This window comes from Oncorhynchus kisutch, linkage group LG9 (assembly GCF_002021735.2).
Source record: "Oncorhynchus kisutch isolate 150728-3 linkage group LG9, Okis_V2, whole genome shotgun sequence".
Lineage (NCBI taxonomy): Eukaryota > Metazoa > Chordata > Actinopteri > Salmoniformes > Salmonidae > Oncorhynchus > Oncorhynchus kisutch.
The window spans coordinates 46,227,026-46,247,059 of record NC_034182.2 but is presented as its reverse complement, the minus strand read 5'-3'; the positions used below and the strand labels follow the sequence as shown (position 1 = coordinate 46,247,059).

At 49.6% G+C, this 20,034-nt stretch overlaps 1 protein-coding gene across 3 annotated transcripts in view; it reads left to right on the top strand.

Moving 5' to 3' along the window:
- LOC116375327 (2-acylglycerol O-acyltransferase 2-A) overlaps positions 1–17,887 on the top strand; it is a 63,054-nt gene extending 45,167 nt beyond the window's left edge. For 2 of the 3 annotated variants that reach the window (XM_031832713.1, XM_031832711.1), the window contains exons 5-6: positions 3,965–4,164; positions 16,985–17,887. In XM_031832713.1, the coding sequence (XP_031688573.1) occupies positions 3,965–4,164; positions 16,985–17,139 (355 nt within the window). In that variant the 3' untranslated portion in view covers positions 17,140–17,887. Of the gene's footprint in view, positions 1–3,964; positions 4,165–15,283; positions 15,780–16,984 lie in introns of those variants that run through there. The other variant, XM_031832712.1, reaches the window with a different exon arrangement.
- The last annotated feature ends 2,147 nt before the right edge of the window (positions 17,888–20,034 follow it).

Genomic DNA, 20,034 nt, shown 5'->3' with positions numbered 1-20,034 from the left:
TCTGTACCGGTACCCCCTGTATATAGACTCCACATTGACTCAGCACCGGTACCCCCTGTATATAGCCTCCACATTGACTCTGTACCGGTACACCCTGTATATAGCCTCCACATTGACTCTGTACCGGTACCCCCTGTATATAGCCTCCACATTGACTCTGTACCGTAACACCCTGTATATAGCCTCCACATTGACTCTGTACCGGTACCCCCTGTATATAGCCTCCACATTGACTCTGTACCGGTACCCCCTGTATATAGCCTCCACATTGACTCTGTACCGGTACCCCCTGTATATAGCCTCCATATTGACTCAGCACCGGTACCCCCTGTATATAGCCTCCACATTGACTCAGCACCGGTACCCCCTGTATATAGCCTCCACATTGACTCAGCACCGGTACACCCTGTATATAGCCTCCATATTGACTCAGCACCAGTACCCCCTGTATATAGCCTCCATATTGACTCAGCACCGGTACCCCTGTATATAGCCTCCACATTGACTCTGTACCGGTACCCCTGTATATAGCCTCCATATTGACTCAGCACCGGTACCCCCTGTATATAGCCTCCACATTGACTCTGTACTGGTACCCCTGTATATAGCCTCCATATTGACTCAGCACCGGTACCCCCTGTATATAGCCTCCACATTGACTCTGTACCGGTACCCCTGTATATAGCCTCCATATTGACTCAGCACCGGTACCCCCTGTATATAGCCTCCACATTGACTCTGTACCGGTACCCCCTGTATATAGCCTCCACATTGACTCAGCACCGGTACCCCCTGTATATAGCCTCCACATTGACTCAGCACCGGTACCCCCGGTATATAGCCTCCACATTGACTCAGCACCGGTACCCCCTGTATATAGCCTCCACATTGACTCAGCACCGGTACCCCCTGTATATAGCCTCCACATTGACTCAGCACCGGTACCCCCCTGTATATAGCCTCCATATTGACTCAGCACCGGTACCCCCTGTATATAGCCTCCACATTGACTCTGTACCGGTACCCCCTGTATATAGCCTCCATATTGACTCAGCACCGGTACCCCCTGTATATAGCCTCCATATTGACTCAGCACCGGTACCCCCTGTATATAGCCTCCACATTGACTCAGCACCGGTACCCCCTGTATATAGCCTCCATATTGACTCAGCACCGGTACCACCTGTATATAGCCTCCATATTGACTCAGCACCGGTACCCCCTGTATATAGCCTCCACATTGACTCTGTACCGGTACCCCTGTATATAGCCTCCATATTGACTCAGCACCGGTACCCCCTGTATATAGCCTCCACATTGACTCTGTACTGGTACCCCTTTATATAGCCTCCATATTGACTCAGCACCGGTACCCCCTGTATATAGCCTCCACATTGACTCTGTACCGGTACCCCTGTATATAGCCTCCATATTGACTCAGCACCGGTACCCCCTGTATATAGCCTCCACATTGACTCTGTACCGGTACCCCCTGTATATAGCCTCCACATTGACTCAGCACCGGTACCCCCTGTATATAGCCTCCACATTGACTCAGCACCGGTACCCCCTGTATATAGCCTCCACATTGACTCAGCACTGGTACCCCTGTATATAGCCTCCACATTGACTCAGCACCGGTACCCCCTGTATATAGCCTCCACATTGACTCAGCACCGGTACCCCCTGTATATAGCCTCCATATTGACTCAGCACCGGTACCCCCTGTATATAGCCTCCACATTGACTCAGCACCGGTACCCCCTGTATATAGCCTCCACATTGACTCAGCACCGGTACCCCCTGTATATAGCCTCCATATTGACTCAGCACCGGTACCCCCTGTATATAGCCTCCACATTGACTCTGTACCGGTACCCCCTGTATATAGCCTCCATATTGACTCAGCACCGGTACCCCCTGTATATAGCCTCCACATTGACTCAGCACCGGTACCCCCTGTATATAGCCTCCACATTGACTCAGCACCGGTACCCCCTGTATATAGCCTCCACATTGACTCTGTACCGGTACCCCCTGTATATAGCCTCCACATTGACTCAGCACCGGTACCCCCTGTATATAGCCTCCACATTGACTCAGCACCGGTACCCCCTGTATATAGCCTCCATATTGACTCAGCACCGGTACCCCCTGTATATAGCCTCCACATTGACTCAGCACCGGTACCCCCTGTATATAGCCTCCATATTGACTCAGCACCGGTACCACCTGTATATAGCCTCCATATTGACTCAGCACCGGTACCCCCTGTATATAGCCTCCACATTGACTCTGTACCGGTACCCCTGTATATAGCCTCCATATTGACTCAGCACCGGTACCCCCTGTATATAGCCTCCACATTGACTCTGTACTGGTACCCCTTTATATAGCCTCCATATTGACTCAGCACCGGTACCCCCTGTATATAGCCTCCACATTGACTCTGTACCGGTACCCCTGTATATAGCCTCCATATTGACTCAGCACCGGTACCCCCTGTATATAGCCTCCACATTGACTCTGTACCGGTACCCCCTGTATATAGCCTCCACATTGACTCAGCACCGGTACCCCCTGTATATAGCCTCCACATTGACTCAGCACCGGTACCCCCTGTATATAGCCTCCACATTGACTCAGCACCGGTACCCCCTGTATATAGCCTCCACATTGACTCAGCACCGGTACCCCCTGTATATAGCCTCCACATTGACTCAGCACCGGTACCCCCTGTATATAGCCTCCATATTGACTCAGCACCGGTACCCCCTGTATATAGCCTCCACATTGACTCAGCACCGGTACCCCCTGTATATAGCCTCCACATTGACTCAGCACCGGTACCCCCTGTATATAGCCTCCACATTGACTCTGTACCAGTACCCCCTGTATATAGCCTCCACATTGACTCTGTACCGGTACCCCCTGTATATAGCCTCCACATAGACTCTGTACCAGTACCCCCTGTATATAGCCTCCACATTGACTCTGTACCAGTACCCCCTGTATATAGCCTCGACATTGACTCTGTACCGGTACCCCCTGTATATAGCCTCGACATTGACTCTGTACCGGTACCCCCTGTATATAGCCTCCACGTTGACTCTGTACCGGTACCCCCTGTATATACCCTCCACATTGACTCTGTACCAGTACCCCCTGTATATAGCCTCCACATTGACTCTGTACCAGTACCCCCTGTATATAGCCTCCACATTGACTCTGTACCAGTACCCCCTGTATATAGCCTCCACATTGACTCTGTACCGTAATACCCTGTATATAGCCTCCACATTGACTCTGTACCGTAATACCCTGTATATAGCCTCCACATTGACTCTGTACCGTAACACCCTGTATATAGCCTCCACATTGACTCTGTACCGTAATACCCTGTATATAGCCTCCACGCCTGCATGGTCGGTTAAGGGCTTGTAAGTAAGTTCTACACATGCTATATTTGGCGCAGGTGACAAATAAACATTTTATTTGATTTTAAAGGCTCTGCACTGGCTGCCTGTGAGTTTAAGATTATTCCATTGGTTTTTAAATCAATCCATGATTGTGCACTCCCAGACATGCTTTAAGTTATGTACCCAGTAGGTCCCTCAGGTCCTCTGGCCTTTTAACTATCCCAAAGCCTAGAACCAAGAGGCATGGAGAGACAGCCTTTAGCTACTATGCCCCCATCCTCTCCAATAGCCTGCCAGAGAACCTGAGGGGCCCTAACTGGGGACATTCTTAAAACCTTTCTAGCTTTGATTTTCCTCAGGGTGCTTTTATTCATTCAGCTTTCATTGTTATTCTTTAGTTTTTTAGCCTAATTTTTTAACGTTTGTTGTGTAGTATTGCATGTTTTTTATTAGTTTTTTCCTGTGAAGCGCATTGCGTTGAATCCATGCCTGAAATGTACTGTAGAAATAAAGCTAGATTTTATGTTAATGTACTGTATCTATAGGGCTCAGTTAGTACCTGTGTTCTCCTTTGGGGAGAATGAGCTCTTCGACCAGATGACCAACCCCACCGGCTCGCCGCTCCGCTGGCTACAGGACCACCTGCAAAGGCTCATGGGAGTGGCACTGCCGCTGTTCACCGGGAGAGGAGTGTTCCAGTACAGCTTTGGTCTGCTGCCCTACAGACAGCCCATACACACTGTTGGTATGAGACACACACACACACTTTCTCCCATATCTCACCAGTGAGTATTTGTATTTATTATGGATCCCCATTAGTTCCTGTCAAGGCAGCAGCTACTCTTCCTGGGGTTTATTATGGATCCCCATTAGGTCCTGCCAAAGCAGCAGCTACTCTTCCTGGGGTTTATTATGGATCCCCATTAGTTCCTGCCAAGGCAGCAGCTACTCTTCCTGGGGTTTATTATGGATCCCCATTAGTTCCTGCCAAGGCAGCAACTACTCTTCCTGGGGTTTATTATGGATCCCCATTAGTTCCTGCCAAGGCAGCAGCTACTCTTCCTGGGGTTTATTATGGTTCCTCATTAGGTCCTGCCAAGGCAGCAGCTACTCTTCCTGGGGTTTATTATGGATCCCCATTAGTTCCTGCCAAGGCAGCAGCTACTCTTCCTGGGGTTTATTGTGGATCCCCATTAGTTCCTGCCAAGGCAGCAGCTACTCTTCCTGGGGTTTATATGATCCCCATTAGGTCCTGCCAAGGCAGCAGCTACTCTTCCTGGGGTTTATTATAGATCCCATTAGTTCCTGCCAGGGCAGCAGCTACTCTTCCTGGGGTTTATTATAGATCCCATTAGTTCCTGCCAGGGCAGCAGCTACTCTTCCTGGGGTTTATTATGGACCCCCATTAGTTCCTGCCAGGGCAGCAGCTACTCTTCCTGGGGTTTATTATAGATCCCATTAGTTCCTGCCAGGGCAGCAGCTACTCTTCCTGGGGTTTATTATGGACCCCCATTAGTTCCTGCCAAGGCAGCAGCTACTCTTCCTGGGGTTTATTATGGACCCCCATTAGTTCCTGCCAGGGCAGCAGCTACTCTTCCTGGGGCTTATTATGGACCCCCATTAGTTCCTGCCAGGGCAGCAGCTACTCTTCCTGGGGCTTATTATGGATCCCCATTAGTTCCTGCCAGGGCAGCAGCTACTCTTCCTGGGGTTTATTATGTATCCCCATTAGTTCCTGCCAGGGTAGCAGCTACTCTTCCTGGGGTTTATTATGGTTCCTCATTAGTTCCTGACAGGGCAGCAGCTACTCTTCCTGGGGTTTATTATGGGTCCCCATTAGTTCCTGCCAAGGCAGCAGCTACTCTTCCTGGGGTTTATTATGGATCCCCATTAGTTCCTGCCAAGGCAGCAGCTTCTCTTCCTGGGGTTTATTATGAATCCCCATTAGTTCCTGCCAAGGCAGCAGATACTCTTCCTGGGGTTTATTATGGATCCCCATTAGTTCCTGCCAAGGCAGCAACTACTCTTCCTGGGGTTTATTATGGATCCCAATTAGTTCCTGCCAAGGCAGCAGCTACTCTTCCTGGGGTTTATTATGGTTCCTCATTAGGTCCTGCCAAGGCAGCAGCTACTCTTCCTGGGGTTTATTATGGATCCCCATTAGTTCCTGCCAAGGCAGCAGCTACTCTTCCTGTGGTTTATTATGGATCCCCATTAGTTCCTGCCAAGGCAGCAGCTACTCTTCCTGGGGTTTATATGGATCCCCATTAGGTCCTGCCAAGGCAGCAGCTACTCTTCCTGGGGTTTATATGGATCCCCATTAGGTCCTGCCAAGGCAGCAGCTACTCTTCCTGGGGTTTATTATGAACCCCCATTAGTTCCTGCCAGGGCAGCAGCTACTCTTCCTGGGGTTTATATGGATCCCCATTAGGTCCTGCCAGGGCAGCAGCTACTCTTCCTGGGGTTTATTATGGATCCCCATTAGGTCCTGCCAAGGCAGCAGCTACTCTTCCTGGGGTTTATTATAGATCCCATTAGTTCCTGCCAGGGCAGCAGCTACTCTTCCTGGGGTTTATTATAGATCCCATTAGTTCCTGCCAGGGCAGCAGCTACTCTTCCTGGGGTTTATTATGGACCCCCATTAGTTCCTGCCAGGGCAGCAGCTACTCTTCCTGGGGTTTATTATGGACCCCCATTAGTTCCTGCCAAGGCAGCAGCTACTCTTCCTGGGGTTTATTATGGACCCCCATTAGTTCCTGCCAGGGCAGCAGCTACTCTTCCTGGGGCTTATTATGGACCCCCATTAGTTCCTGCCAGGGCAGCAGCTACTCTTCCTGGGGCTTATTATGGATCCCCATTAGTTCCTGCCAGGGCAGCAGCTACTCTTCCTGGGGTTTATTATGTATCCCCATTAGTTCCTGCCAGGGTAGCAGCTACTCTTCCTGGGGTTTATTATGGTTCCTCATTAGTTCCTGACAGGGCAGCAGCTACTCTTCCTGGGGTTTATTATGGGTCCCCATTAGTTCCTGCCAAGGCAGCAGCTACTCTTCCTGGGGTTTATTATGGATCCCCATTAGTTCCTGCCAAGGCAGCAGCTTCTCTTCCTGGGGTTTATTATGAATCCCCATTAGTTCCTGCCAAGGCAGCAGCTACTCTTCCTGGGGTTTATTATGGACCCCCATTAGTTCCTGCCAAGGCAGCAGCTACTCTTCCTGGGGTTTATTATGGATCCCCATTAGTTCCTGCCAAGGCAGCAGCTAGTCTTCCTGGGGTTTATTATGGATCCCCATTAGTTCCTGCCAAGGCAGCAGCTACTCTTCCTGGGGTTTATTATGGATCCCCATTAGTTCCTGCCAAGGCAGCAGTTACTCTTCCTGGGGTTTATTATGGCTCCCCATTAGTTCCTGCCAGGCCAGCAGCTACTCTTCCTAGGGTTTATTATGGATCCCCATTAGTTCCTGCCAAGGCAGCAGCTACTCTTCCTGGGGTTTATTATGGATCCCCATTAGTTCCTGTCAAGGCAGCAGCTACTCTTCCTGGGGTTTATTATGGATCCCCATTAGTTCCTGTCAGGGCAGCAGCTACTCTTCCTGGGGTTTATTATGGATCCCCATTAGTTCCTGCCAAGGCAGCAGCTACTCTTCCTGAGGTTTATTATGGATCCCCATTAGTTCCTGCCAAGGCAGCAGCTACTCTTCCTGGGGTTTATTATGGATCCCCATTAGTTCCTGTCAGGGCAGCAGCTACTCTTCCTGGGGTTTATTATGGATCCCCATTAGTTCCTGCCAAGGCAGCAGCTACTCTTCCTGGGGTTTATTATGGATCCCCATTAGTTCCTGTCAGGGCAGCAGCTACTCTTCCTGGGGTTTATTATGGATCCCCATTAGTTCCTGCCAAGGCAGCAGCTACTCTTCCTGGGGTTTATTATGGATCCCCATTAGTTCCTGCCAAGGCAGCAGCTACTCTTCCTGGGGTTTATTATGGACCCCCATTAGTTCCTGCCAAGGCAGCAGCTACTCTTCCTGGGGTTTATTATGGATCCCCATTAGTTCCTGCCAGGGCAGCAGCTACTCTTCCTGGGGTTTATTATGGATCCCCATTAGTTCCTGCCAAGGCAGCAGCTACTCTTCCTGGGGTTTATTATGGATCCCCATTAGTTCCTGCCAAGGCAGCAGCTACTCTTCCTGGGGTTTATTATGGATCCCCATTAGTTCCTGCCAAGGCAGCAGCTACTCTTCCTGGGGTTTATTATGGATCCCCATTAGTTCCTGCCAAGGCAGCAGCTACTCTTCCTGGGGTTTATTATGGATCCCCATTAGTTCCTGCCAAGGCAGCAGCTACTCTTCCTGGGGTTTATTATGGATCCCCATTAGTTCCTGCCAGGGCAGCAGCTACTCTTCCTGGGGTTTATTATGGATCCCATTAGTTCCTGCCAAGACAGCAGCTACTCTTCCTGGGGTTTATTATGGATCCCCATTAGTTCCTGCCAAGGCAGCAGCTACTCTTCCTGTGGTTTATTATGGATCCCCATTAGTTCCTGCCAAGGCAGCAGCTACTCTTCCTGGGGTTTATATGGATCCCCATTAGGTCCTGCCAAGGCAGCAGCTACTCTTCCTGGGGTTTATTATGAACCCCCATTAGTTCCTGCCAGGGCAGCAGCTACTCTTCCTGGGGTTTATATGGATCCCCATTAGGTCCTGCCAGGGCAGCAGCTACTCTTCCTGGGGTTTATTATGGATCCCCATTAGGTCCTGCCAAGGCAGCAGCTACTCTTCCTGGGGTTTATTATAGATCCCATTAGTTCCTGCCAGGGCAGCAGCTACTCTTCCTGGGGTTTATTATAGATCCCATTAGTTCCTGCCAGGGCAGCAGCTACTCTTCCTGGGGTTTATTATGGACCCCCATTAGTTCCTGCCAGGGCAGCAGCTACTCTTCCTGGGGTTTATTATGGACCCCCATTAGTTCCTGCCAGGGCAGCAGCTACTCTTCCTGGGGTTTATTATGGACCCCCATTAGTTCCTGCCAAGGCAGCAGCTACTCTTCCTGGGGTTTATTATGGACCCCCATTAGTTCCTGCCAGGGCAGCAGCTACTCTTCCTGGGGCTTATTATGGACCCCCATTAGTTACTGCCAGGGCAGCAGCTACTCTTCCTGGGGCTTATTATGGATCCCCATTAGTTCCTGCCAGGGCAGCAGCTACTCTTCCTGGGGTTTATTATGTATCCCCATTAGTTCCTGCCAGGGTAGCAGCTACTCTTCCTGGGGTTTATTATGGTTCCTCATTAGTTCCTGACAGGGCAGCAGCTACTCTTCCTGGGGTTTATTATGGGTCCCCATTAGTTCCTGCCAAGGCAGCAGCTACTCTTCCTGGGGTTTATTATGGATCCCCATTAGTTCCTGCCAAGGCAGCAGCTTCTCTTCCTGGGGTTTATTATGAATCCCCATTAGTTCCTGCCAAGGCAGCAGCTACTCTTCCTGGGGTTTATTATGGACCCCCATTAGTTCCTGCCAAGGCAGCAGCTACTCTTCCTGGGGTTTATTATGGATCCCCATTAGTTCCTGCCAAGGCAGCAGCTAGTCTTCCTGGGGTTTATTATGGATCCCCATTAGTTCCTGCCAAGGCAGCAGCTACTCTTCCTGGGGTTTATTATGGATCCCCATTAGTTCCTGCCAAGGCAGCAGTTACTCTTCCTGGGGTTTATTATGGCTCCCCATTAGTTCCTGCCAGGCCAGCAGCTACTCTTCCTAGGGTTTATTATGGATCCCCATTAGTTCCTGCCAAGGCAGCAGCTACTCTTCCTGGGGTTTATTATGGATCCCCATTAGTTCCTTTCAAGGCAGCAGCTACTCTTCCTGGGGTTTATTATGGATCCCCATTAGTTCCTGTCAGGGCAGCAGCTACTCTTCCTGGGGTTTATTATGGATCCCCATTAGTTCCTGCCAAGGCAGCAGCTACTCTTCCTGAGGTTTATTATGGATCCCCATTAGTTCCTGCCAAGGCAGCAGCTACTCTTCCTGGGGTTTATTATGGATCCCCATTAGTTCCTGTCAGGGCAGCAGCTACTCTTCCTGGGGTTTATTATGGATCCCCATTAGTTCCTGCCAAGGCAGCAGCTACTCTTCCTGGGGTTTATTATGGATCCCCATTAGTTCCTGTCAGGGCAGCAGCTACTCTTCCTGGGGTTTATTATGGATCCCCATTAGTTCCTGCCAAGGCAGCAGCTACTCTTCCTGGGGTTTATTATGGATCCCCATTAGTTCCTGCCAAGGCAGCAGCTACTCTTCCTGGGGTTTATTATGGACCCCCATTAGTTCCTGCCAAGGCAGCAGCTACTCTTCCTGGGGTTTATTATGGATCCCCATTAGTTCCTGCCAGGGCAGCAGCTACTCTTCCTGGGGTTTATTATGGATCCCCATTAGTTCCTGCCAAGGCAGCAGCTACTCTTCCTGGGGTTTATTATGGATCCCCATTAGTTCCTGCCAAGGCAGCAGCTACTCTTCCTGGGGTTTATTATGGATCCCCATTAGTTCCTGCCAAGGCAGCAGCTACTCTTCCTGGGGTTTATTATGGATCCCCATTAGTTCCTGCCAAGGCAGCAGCTACTCTTCCTGGGGTTTATTATGGATCCCCATTAGTTCCTGCCAAGGCAGCAGCTACTCTTCCTGGGGTTTATTATGGATCCCCATTAGTTCCTGCCAGGGCAGCAGCTACTCTTCCTGGGGTTTATTATGGATCCCATTAGTTCCTGCCAAGACAGCAGCTACTCTTCCTGGGGTTTATTATAGATCCCATTAGTTCCTGCCAGGGCAGCAGCTACTCTTCCTGGGGTTTATTATGGATCCCCATTAGTTCCTGCCAGGGCAGCAGCTACTCTTCCTGGGGTTTATTATGGATCCCCATTAGTTCCTGCCAAGGCAGCAGCTACTCTTCCTGGGGTTTATTATGGATCCCCATTAGTTCCTGCCAGGGCAGCAGCTACTCTTCCTGGGGTTTATTATGGATCCCCATTAGTTCCTGCCAAGGCAGCAGCTACTCTTCCTGGGGTTTATTATGGATCCCCATTAGTTCCTGCCAAGGCAGCAGCTACTCTTCCTGGGGTTTATTATGGATCCCCATTAGTTCCTGTCAGGGCAGCAGCTACTCTTCCTGGGGTTTATTATGGATCCCCATTAGTTCCTGCCAAGGCAGCAGCTACTCTTCCTGGGGTTTATTATGGATCTCCATTAGTTCCTGCCAGGGCAGCAGCTACTCTTCCTGGGGTTTATTATGGATCCCCATTAGTTCCTGCCAAGGCAGCAGCTACTCTTCCTGGGGTTTATTATGGATCCCCATTAGTTCCTGCCAAGGCAGCAGCTACTCTTCCTGGGGTTTATTATGGATCCCCATTAGTTCCTGCCAAGGCAGCAGCTACTCTTCCTGGGGTTTATTATGGATCCCCATTAGTTCCTGCCAAGGCAGCAGCTACTCTTCCTGGGGTTTATTATGGATCCCCATTAGTTCCTGCCAAGGCAGCAGCTACTCTTCCTGGGGTTTATTATGGATCCCCATTAGTTCCTGCCAGGGCAGCAGCTACTCTTCCTGGGGTTTATTATGGATCCCATTAGTTCCTGCCAAGACAGCAGCTACTCTTCCTGGGGTTTATTATAGATCCCATTAGTTCCTGCCAGGGCAGCAGCTACTCTTCCTGGGGTTTATTATGGATCCCCATTAGTTCCTGCCAGGGCAGCAGCTACTCTTCCTGGGGTTTATTATGGATCCCCATTAGTTCCTGCCAAGGCAGCAGCTACTCTTCCTGGGGTTTATTATGGATCCCCATTAGTTCCTGCCAGGGCAGCAGCTACTCTTCCTGGGGTTTATTATGGATCCCCATTAGTTCCTGCCAAGGCAGCAGCTACTCTTCCTGGGGTTTATTATGGATCCCCATTAGTTCCTGCCAAGGCAGCAGCTACTCTTCCTGGGGTTTATTATGGATCCCCATTAGTTCCTGCCAAGGCAGCAGCTACTCTTCCTGGGGTTTATTATGGATCCCATCAGTTCCTGCCAGGGCAGCAGCTACTCTTCCTGGGGTTTATTATGGATCCCCATGAGTTCCTGCCAGGGCAGCAGCTACTCTTCCTGGGGTTTATTATGGATCCCCATTAGTTCCTGCCAGGGCAGCAGCTACTCTTCCTGGGGTTTATTATGGATCCCCATTAGTTCCTGCCAGGGCAGCAGCTACTCTTCCTGGGGTTTATTATGGATCCCCATTAGTTCCTGCCAGGGCAGCAGCTACTCTTCCTGGGGTTTATTATGGATCCCCATTAGTTCCTGCCAAGGCAGCAGCTACTCTTCCTGGGGTTTATTATGGATCCCCATTAGTTCCTGCCAGGGCAGCAGCTACTCTTCCTGGGGTTTATTATGGACCCCCATTAGTTCCTGCCAGGGCAGCAGCTACTCTTCCTGGGGTTTATTATGGATCCCCATTAGTTCCTGCCAAGGCAGCAGCTACTCTTCCTGGGGTTTATTATGGATCCCCATTAGTTCCTGCCAAGGCAGCAGCTACTCTTCCTGGGGTTTATTATGGATCCCCATTAGTTCCTGCCAGGGCAGCAGCTACTCTTCCTGGGGTTTATTATGGATCCCCATTAGTTCCTGCCAGGGCAGCAGCTACTCTTCCTGGGGTTTATTATGGATCCCCATTAGTTCCTGCCAAGGCAGCAGCTACTCTTCCTGGGGTTTATTATGGATCCCCATTAGTTCCTGCCAGGGCAGCAGCTACTCTTCCTGGGGTTTATTATGGATCCCCATTAGTTCCTGCCAGGGCAGCAGCTACTCTTCCTGGGGTTTATTATGGATCCCCATTAGTTCCTGCCAGGGCAGCAGCTACTCTTCCTGGGGTTTATTATGGATCCCCATTAGTTCCTGCCAGGGCAGCAGCTACTCTTCCTGGGGTTTATTATGGATCCCCATTAGTTCCTGCCAAGGCAGCAGCTACTCTTCCTGGGGTTTATTATGGATCCCCATTAGTTCCTGCCAGGGCAGCAGCTACTCTTCCTGGGGTTTATTATGGATCCCCATTAGTTCCTGCCAGGGCAGCAGCTACTCTTCCTCGGGTTTATTATGGATCCCCATTAGTTCCTGCCAGGGCAGCAGCTACTCTTCCTGGGGTTTATTATGGATCCCCATTAGTTCCTGCCAGGGCAGCAGCTACTCTTCCTGGGGTTTATTATGGATCCCCATTAGTTCCTGCCAGGGCAGCAGCTACTCTTCCTGGGGTTTATTATGGATCCCCATTAGTTCCTGCCAAGGCAGCAGCTACTCTTCCTGGGGTTTATTATGGATCCCCATTAGTTCCTGCCAGGGCAGCAGCTACTCTTCCTGGGGTTTATTATAGATCCCCATTAGTTCCTGCCAAGGCAGCAGCTACTCTTCCTGGGGTTTATTATGGATCCCCATTAGTTCCTGCCAAGGCAGCAGCTACTCTTCCTGGGGTTTATTATGGATCCCCATTAGTTCCTGCCAGGGCAGCAGCTACTCTTCCTGGGGTTTATTATGGATCCCCATTAGTTCCTGCCAGGGCAGCAGCTACTCTTCCTGGGGTTTATTATGGATCCCCATTAGTTCCTGCCAAGGCAGCAGCTACTCTTCCTGGGGTTTATTATGGACCCCCATTAGTTCCTGCCAGGGCAGCAGCTACTCTTCCTCGGGTTTATTATGGATCCCCATTAGTTCCTGCCAGGGCAGCAGCTACTCTTCCTGGGGTTTATTATGGATCCCCATTAGTTCCTGCCAAGGCAGCAGCTACTCTTCCTAGGGTTTATTATGGACCCCCATTAGTTCCTGCCAGGGCAGCAGCTACTCTTCCTCGGGTTTATTATGGATCCCCATTAGTTCCTGCCAGGGCAGCAGCTACTCTTCCTGGGGTTTATTATGGATCCCCATTAGTTCCTGCCAGGGCAGCAGCTACTCTTCCTGGGGTTTATTATGGATCCCCATTAGTTCCTGCCAGGGCAGCAGCTACTCTTCCTGGGGTTTATTATGGATCCCCATTAGTTCCTGCCAAGGCAGCAGCTACTCTTCCTGGGGTTTATTATGGATCCCCATTAGTTCCTGCCAGGGCAGCAGCTACTCTTCCTCGGGTTTATTATGGATCCCCATTAGTTCCTGCCAGGGCAGCAGCTACTCTTCCTGGGGTTTATTATGGATCCCCATTAGTTCCTGCCAGGGCAGCAGCTACTCTTCCTGGGGTTTATTATGGATCCCCATTAGTTCCTGCCAGGGCAGCAGCTACTCTTCCTGGGGTTTATTATGGATCCCCATTAGTTCCTGCCAGGGCAGCAGCTACTCTTCATGGGGTTTATTATGGACCCCCATTAGTTCCTGCCAGGGCAGCAGCTACTCTTCCTGGGGTTTATTATGGATCCCCATTAGTTCCTGCCAGGGCAGCAGCTACTCTTCCTGGGGTTTATTATGGATCCCCATTAGTTCCTGCCAGGGCAGCAGCTACTCTTCCTGGGGTTTATTATGGATCCCCATTAGTTCCTGCCAGGGCAGCAGCTACTCTTCCTGGGGTTTATTATGGATCCCCATTAGTTCCTGCCAGGGCAGCAGCTACTCTTCCTGGGGTTTATTATGGACCCCCATTAGTTCCTGCCAGGGCAGCAGCTACTCTTCCTGGGGTTTATTATGGACCCCCATTAGTTCCTGCCAGGGCAGCAGCTACTCTTCCTGGGGTTTATTATGGATCCCCATTAGTTCCTGCCAGGGCAGCAGCTACTCTTCCTGGGGTTTATTATGGATCCCCATTAGTTCCTGTCAGGGCAGCAGCTACTCTTCCTAGGGTTTATTATGGATCCCCATTAGTTCCTGTCAGGGCAGCAGCTACTCTTCCTGGGGTTTATTATGGATCCCCATTAGTTCCTGCCAGGGCAGCAGCTACTCTTCCTGGGGTTTATTATGGATCCCCATTAGTTCCTGCCAGGGCAGCAGCTACTCTTCCTGGGGTTTATTATGGATCCCCATTAGTTCCTGCCAGGGCAGCAGCTACTCTTCCTGGGGTTTATTATGGATCCCCATTAGTTCCTGCCAGGGCAGCAGCTACTCTTCCTGGGGTTTATTATGGATCCCCATTAGTTCCTGCCAAGGCAGCAGCTACTCTTCCTGGGGTTTATTATGGATCCCCATTAGTTCCTGCCAGGGCAGCAGCTACTCTTCCTGGGGTCCAAATATAGTAAAGCACTTACATTACATATAAAACTAAATATAAACCTGTACATCATATAAAATTATTACACCACTACATATCTACAATACAACATGTTTAATACCACCACACAACAATATCACAATGTATGCATGTGTCTGTGCCATTGTGATTCTCTTCACAGTCCCCTTTGTTCCATTATGTGTATTTTTACCATTTAAAAAAAAAGCTGATTCTCCTGCTGCATCAGTTACCAGATATGGAATAGAGTTTCATGTAGTCATGGCTCTATGTAGTACCCTGTACCTCCCATAGTCTGTTCTGGACTTGAGGACTGTGAAGAGACTTCTGGTGGCTTGTCTTGTGGGGTAGGCATGGGTGTCCGACTTGTGTGCAAGTATTTTAAACAGACAGCTCGGTACATTCAGCTTGTCAACACCTCTTACAAAAACAAGTAGTGATGAAGTTGATCTCTCCTCCTCTTTGAGCCATGAGAGATTGACATGCATGTCATTAATGTGAGCTCTCCATGTGCTTTTAAAGGCCAGCCCTGCTGCCCTGTTCTGAGACAACTGCAATTTTCCCAAGTCCATCTTTGTGGCACCTGGCCATCCCAGTGGGTTATAGAGAGATAAATATGGATGAAACCTCTCCCTCTCTACCCCCTCCCTCTCTCTCCAGTGGGTAGGCCTATTCCAGTGGTCCAGACCCCCTCTCATCTCTCTCTCTCTCTCTCTCTCCAGTGGGTAGGCCTATTCAGTGGTCCAGACCCCCCTCTCTCTCTCTCCAGTGGGTAGGCCTATTCCAGTGGTCCAGACCCCCTCTCATCTCTCTCTCTCTCTCCAGTGGGTAGGCCTATTTCAGTGGTCCAGACCCCTTCTCATCTCTCTCTCTCTTTCCAGTGGGTAGGCCTATTTCAGTGGTCCAGACCCCCTCTCATCTCTCTCTCTCCAGTGGGTAGGCCTATTCCAGTGGTCCAGACCCCCCTCCCTCTCTCTCCAGTGGGTAGGCCTATTCCAGTGGTCCAGACCCCCCCCCTCTCTCTCTCCAGTGGGTAGGCCTATTCCAGTGGTCCAGACCCCCCCCTCTCTCTCTCTCTCTCCAGTGGGTAGGCCTATTCCAGTGGTCCAGACCCCTCTCTCTCATCTCTCTCTCTCTCATCTCTCTCTCTCTTTCCAGTGGGTAGGCCTATTCCAGTGGTCCAGACCCCCCCCCCTCTCTCTCTCTCTCCAGTGGGTAGGCCTATTCCAGTGGTCCAGACCCCTCTCTCTCATCTCTCTCTCATCTCTCTCTCTCTTTCCAGTGGGTAGGCCTATTCCAGTGGTCCAGACCCCCCCCCCTCTCTCTCTCTATCCAGTGGGTAGGCCTATTCCAGTGGTCCAGACCCCCCCCCCCCTGTCTCTCTCTCTATCTAGTGGGTAGGCCTATTCCAGTGGTCCAGACCCCCTCCCCCCACTCTCTCTCTCTCTCTCCAGTGGGTAGGCCTATTCCAGTGGTCCAGACCCCCCCCCCCCACTCTCTCTCTCTCTCTCTCTCTATCCAGTGGGTAGTCCTATTCCAGTGGTCCAGACCCCCCTCTCATCTCTCTCTCTCTCTCTCTCCAGTGGGTAGGCCTATTCCAGTGGTCCAGACCCCCCCCTCTCTCTCTCTCTCTCCAGTGGGTAGGCCTATTCCAGTGGTCCAGACCCCCCTCTCATCTCTCTCTCTCTCTCTCCAGTGGGTAGGCCTATTCCAGTGGTCCAGACCCCCCCCCCCCTCTCTCTCTCCAGTGGGTAGGCCTATTCCAGTGGTCCAGACCCCCCCCCCCTCTCTCTCTCTCTCTCTCCAGTGGGTAGGGCTATTCCAGTGGTCCAGACCCCCCTCTCTCTCTCTCCAGTGGGTAGGCCTATTCCAGTGATCCAGACCCCCCCCCCCTCTCTCTCTCTCCATTTGGTAGGCCTATTCAGTGGCCCAGACCCCCCTCTCTCTCTCTCTCTCTCCAGTGGGTAGGCCTATTCCAGTGGTCCAGACCCCCCTCTCTCTCTCTTTCTCTGTCCAGTGGGTAGGCCTATTCCAGTGGTCCAGACCCCCCCCTCTCTCTCTCTCTCTCCAGTGGGTAGGCCTATTCCAGTGGTCCAGACCCCCCTCTCTCTCTCTCTCTCTCTCTCCAGTGGGTAGGCCTATTCCAGTGGTCCAGACCCCCCCCTCTCTCTCTCTCTCTCTCCAGTGGGTAGGCCTATTCCAGTGGTCCAGACCCCCTCTCATCTCTCTCTCTCTCTCTCTCCAGTGGGTAGGCCTATTCCAGTGGTCCAGACCCCCCTCTCTCTCTCTCTCTCTCTCCAGTGGGTAGGCCTATTCCAGTGGTCCAGACCCCCTCTCATCTCTCTCTCTCTCTCTCTCCAGTGGGTAGGCCTATTCCAGTGGTCCAGACCCCCTCTCCCACTAAGGATGATATAGACGGTCTCCATTCTCTCTACCTGGAGGGCCTCACTACGGTGTTTGAAGACAACAAGGACAACTACGGCATTGCACCAGACAAACACCTCCACTTCATCTAGACATCTGTGTGAAGAGTTGTTCACACGTATAATCAGAAAGAAAAAGATTTACAGATTAAGCCAAAGATGCTGCAACACCTTCTAGGTCAGAGTTCGAGCTTTTTTTCTACTGTTATTGACTTGTTTATCGTTTATTATTTACTCCATGTGTAACTCTGTGTTGTTGTCTGTTCACACTGCTATACTTTATCTTGGCCAGGTCACAGTTGTAAATGAGAACTTGTTCTCAACTAGCCTACCTGGTTAAATAAAGGTTAAATAAAAATTTTAAAAAACGGCTGGAGGTTAGGGTTCTGTAGAGTTTTATAAAACATCACAATACATTGCAGAGCGTTTGATTTGCCTGCTGTGGGGCAAGGAGACCCTCCGCTCTGCTAAAACTACTGACAACTGCGTGCCATTTTCAAGGAATTGTTAAATAAATGTTGTAATATCAGCATCTCTTGAAGAGCTTAGTCAGAACAACAAATGTCAGATTATTGCATGTAAAACGATTGCACACATGTAGCTCTATCATCAGAGTTATACAGCAAGTAACTGCATGCTTTCATGATCAGTAAACATCAATGATCATGTAGTTTCAGATACGGGAGGGTAGCCTATCTATGTCTCAATATTGGCACCCGTTTATTGGATATTTGAGTGATATGAAATACACTGAACAAAAATATCATTGCAACATGTAAAGTGTTGGTTTCATGAGCTAAAATAAAAGATCCCAGAATTGTTCCATACAAACAAAATATGATTTCTCAAATGTTGTGGACACATTTGTTTACCTCCCTGCTAGTGAATGTTTTTCATTTGCCACGATAATCCATCAACCTGTCAGGCATATCAAGAAACGGATTAAACGGCATGCCAATTACACAAGTAAAATGGCAGCGGAAGAAATGGCAGCATTTTTACGGCGCCTAACCAATTGTGCTGTTATGTGGGGGGGTTTCACGTCATTTGTGACTTATTTTGTACATAATGTTTCTGCCACTGTATTTTACGGCAAAAAAGAGCTTCTGGATATCAGGACAGCGATCACTCACCTTGGATTAGACTAATATTTTTTCTTCAACAAGCAGGATGCACAGGATGTACTTCAGACACCCGACAAGGCCAACATCCCTGTTATTTGCAAGAGGAAGAGACGCAGGTACAGAGGACACAGAGCAGCGTCACTCGTAAGGATCCGCAGACGGCGAGTGGGAAAGCTGCCGTTAGCGTCAATATTACTTGCCAATGTGCAATCTTGGACAATAAATTAGACGAGGTACGGTCACGAATATCCTACCAACGGGACATCAGAAACTGTAACATCTTATGTTTCACAAAATCATGGCTGAATGATGACATGGATATTGAGCTAGCGGGATACACGCTGCACCGGCTAGATAGACCAGCACACTTCGGTAAAATGAGGGGGTGCGGTCTGTGCATATATGTAAACAACAGCTGGTGCACGAAATCTAAGGAAGTCTCTAGATGTTGCTCGCCTGAAGTAGACTATCTTATGATAAGCTGTAGACCACACTATTTGCCTAGAGAATTTTCATCCATCATTTTCGTGGCTGTTTATTAACCACCACAGACAGGTGCTGGCACTAAGACCGCACTCAGTCAGCTGTATAAGGAAATAAACAAACAGGAAACCACTCACCCAGAGGCGGCGCTCCTAGTGGCCAGAGACTTTAATGCAGGGAAACTTAAATCAGTCTTACCAAATTTCTATCAAAATGTTAAATGGGCAACCAGAGGGGGAAAAAATCTAGAATTTTTTAACCAGGTAGGCAGTTCAAGTTCTCATTTAAAACTGAGACCTGGCCAAGATAAAGCAAAGCAGTGCGACACAAACAATAACACAGAGTTACACATGGAATAAACAAATGTACAGTCAATTACACACTAGAAAATGTGCCTTGTTAAACGTTAATTTGTAGAATTTCTTTCCTTCTTATTGCATTTGAGGCAGTTGTGTTATGACAAGGTAGGGGTGGTATACTGAAGATAGCCCTTTTTGGTAAACGACAAAGTCCATATTAAGGCAAGAACAGCTCAAATAAGCAAAGAGAAACAACAGTCCATCATTAATTTAAGACATGAAGGTCAGCCAATGTGTAAAATTTCAAGAACTTTGAAAGTTTCTTCAAGTTCAGTCACAAAAACCATCGAGCGCTATGATGAAACTGGCTCTCATGAGGACCCAGAGGTCATTAGAGTTACCAGCTTCAGAAATTGACTGTGTGAATCAGACCTTCATGGTCAAATTGCTGCAAAAAATCCACCACTAAAGAACACCAATAAGAAGTGTCACGTCTACTCCTGCTCCTCCCCTTCGGCATTCAACGTCTCTGGTACACCACTGGTCCTGGGATCCATCATTACGCACACCTGGCATCAATCATTACGCGCACCTGGACTCCATTACCTCACCTATTACCGCCCCTATTTAGGTTCTTTCCCCAGTCATTATTGTTCCTGTGTTTATGCAAAGACGCTAATGTCTCGTTCCATGTTTTTGGTTTTCAACGTTTCACCTGCTTCTCAACATACAGCATCATCATTGGGCCAAGAAACAGATGTAAATTAGACCGGTGGAAATGTGTCCTTTGGTCTGGAGTCCAAATTTGAGATTTTCGGTTTCAACCTTTGTGAGATGCGGTGTAGGTCAACAGATGGTCTCCGCATATGTATTTCCCACCGTAAAGCATGGAGGAGGAAGTGTGATGGTGCTTTGCTGGTGACACTGTCTGTGATTTATCTAGAATTCAAGGCACAATTAACCAGCATGGCTACCACAGAATTCTGCAGCGACACGCCATCCCATCTGGTTTGGGCTCATATGTTTTTCCACAGGACAATGACCCAACACACCTCCAGGCTGTGTAAGGGCTGTTTTACTAA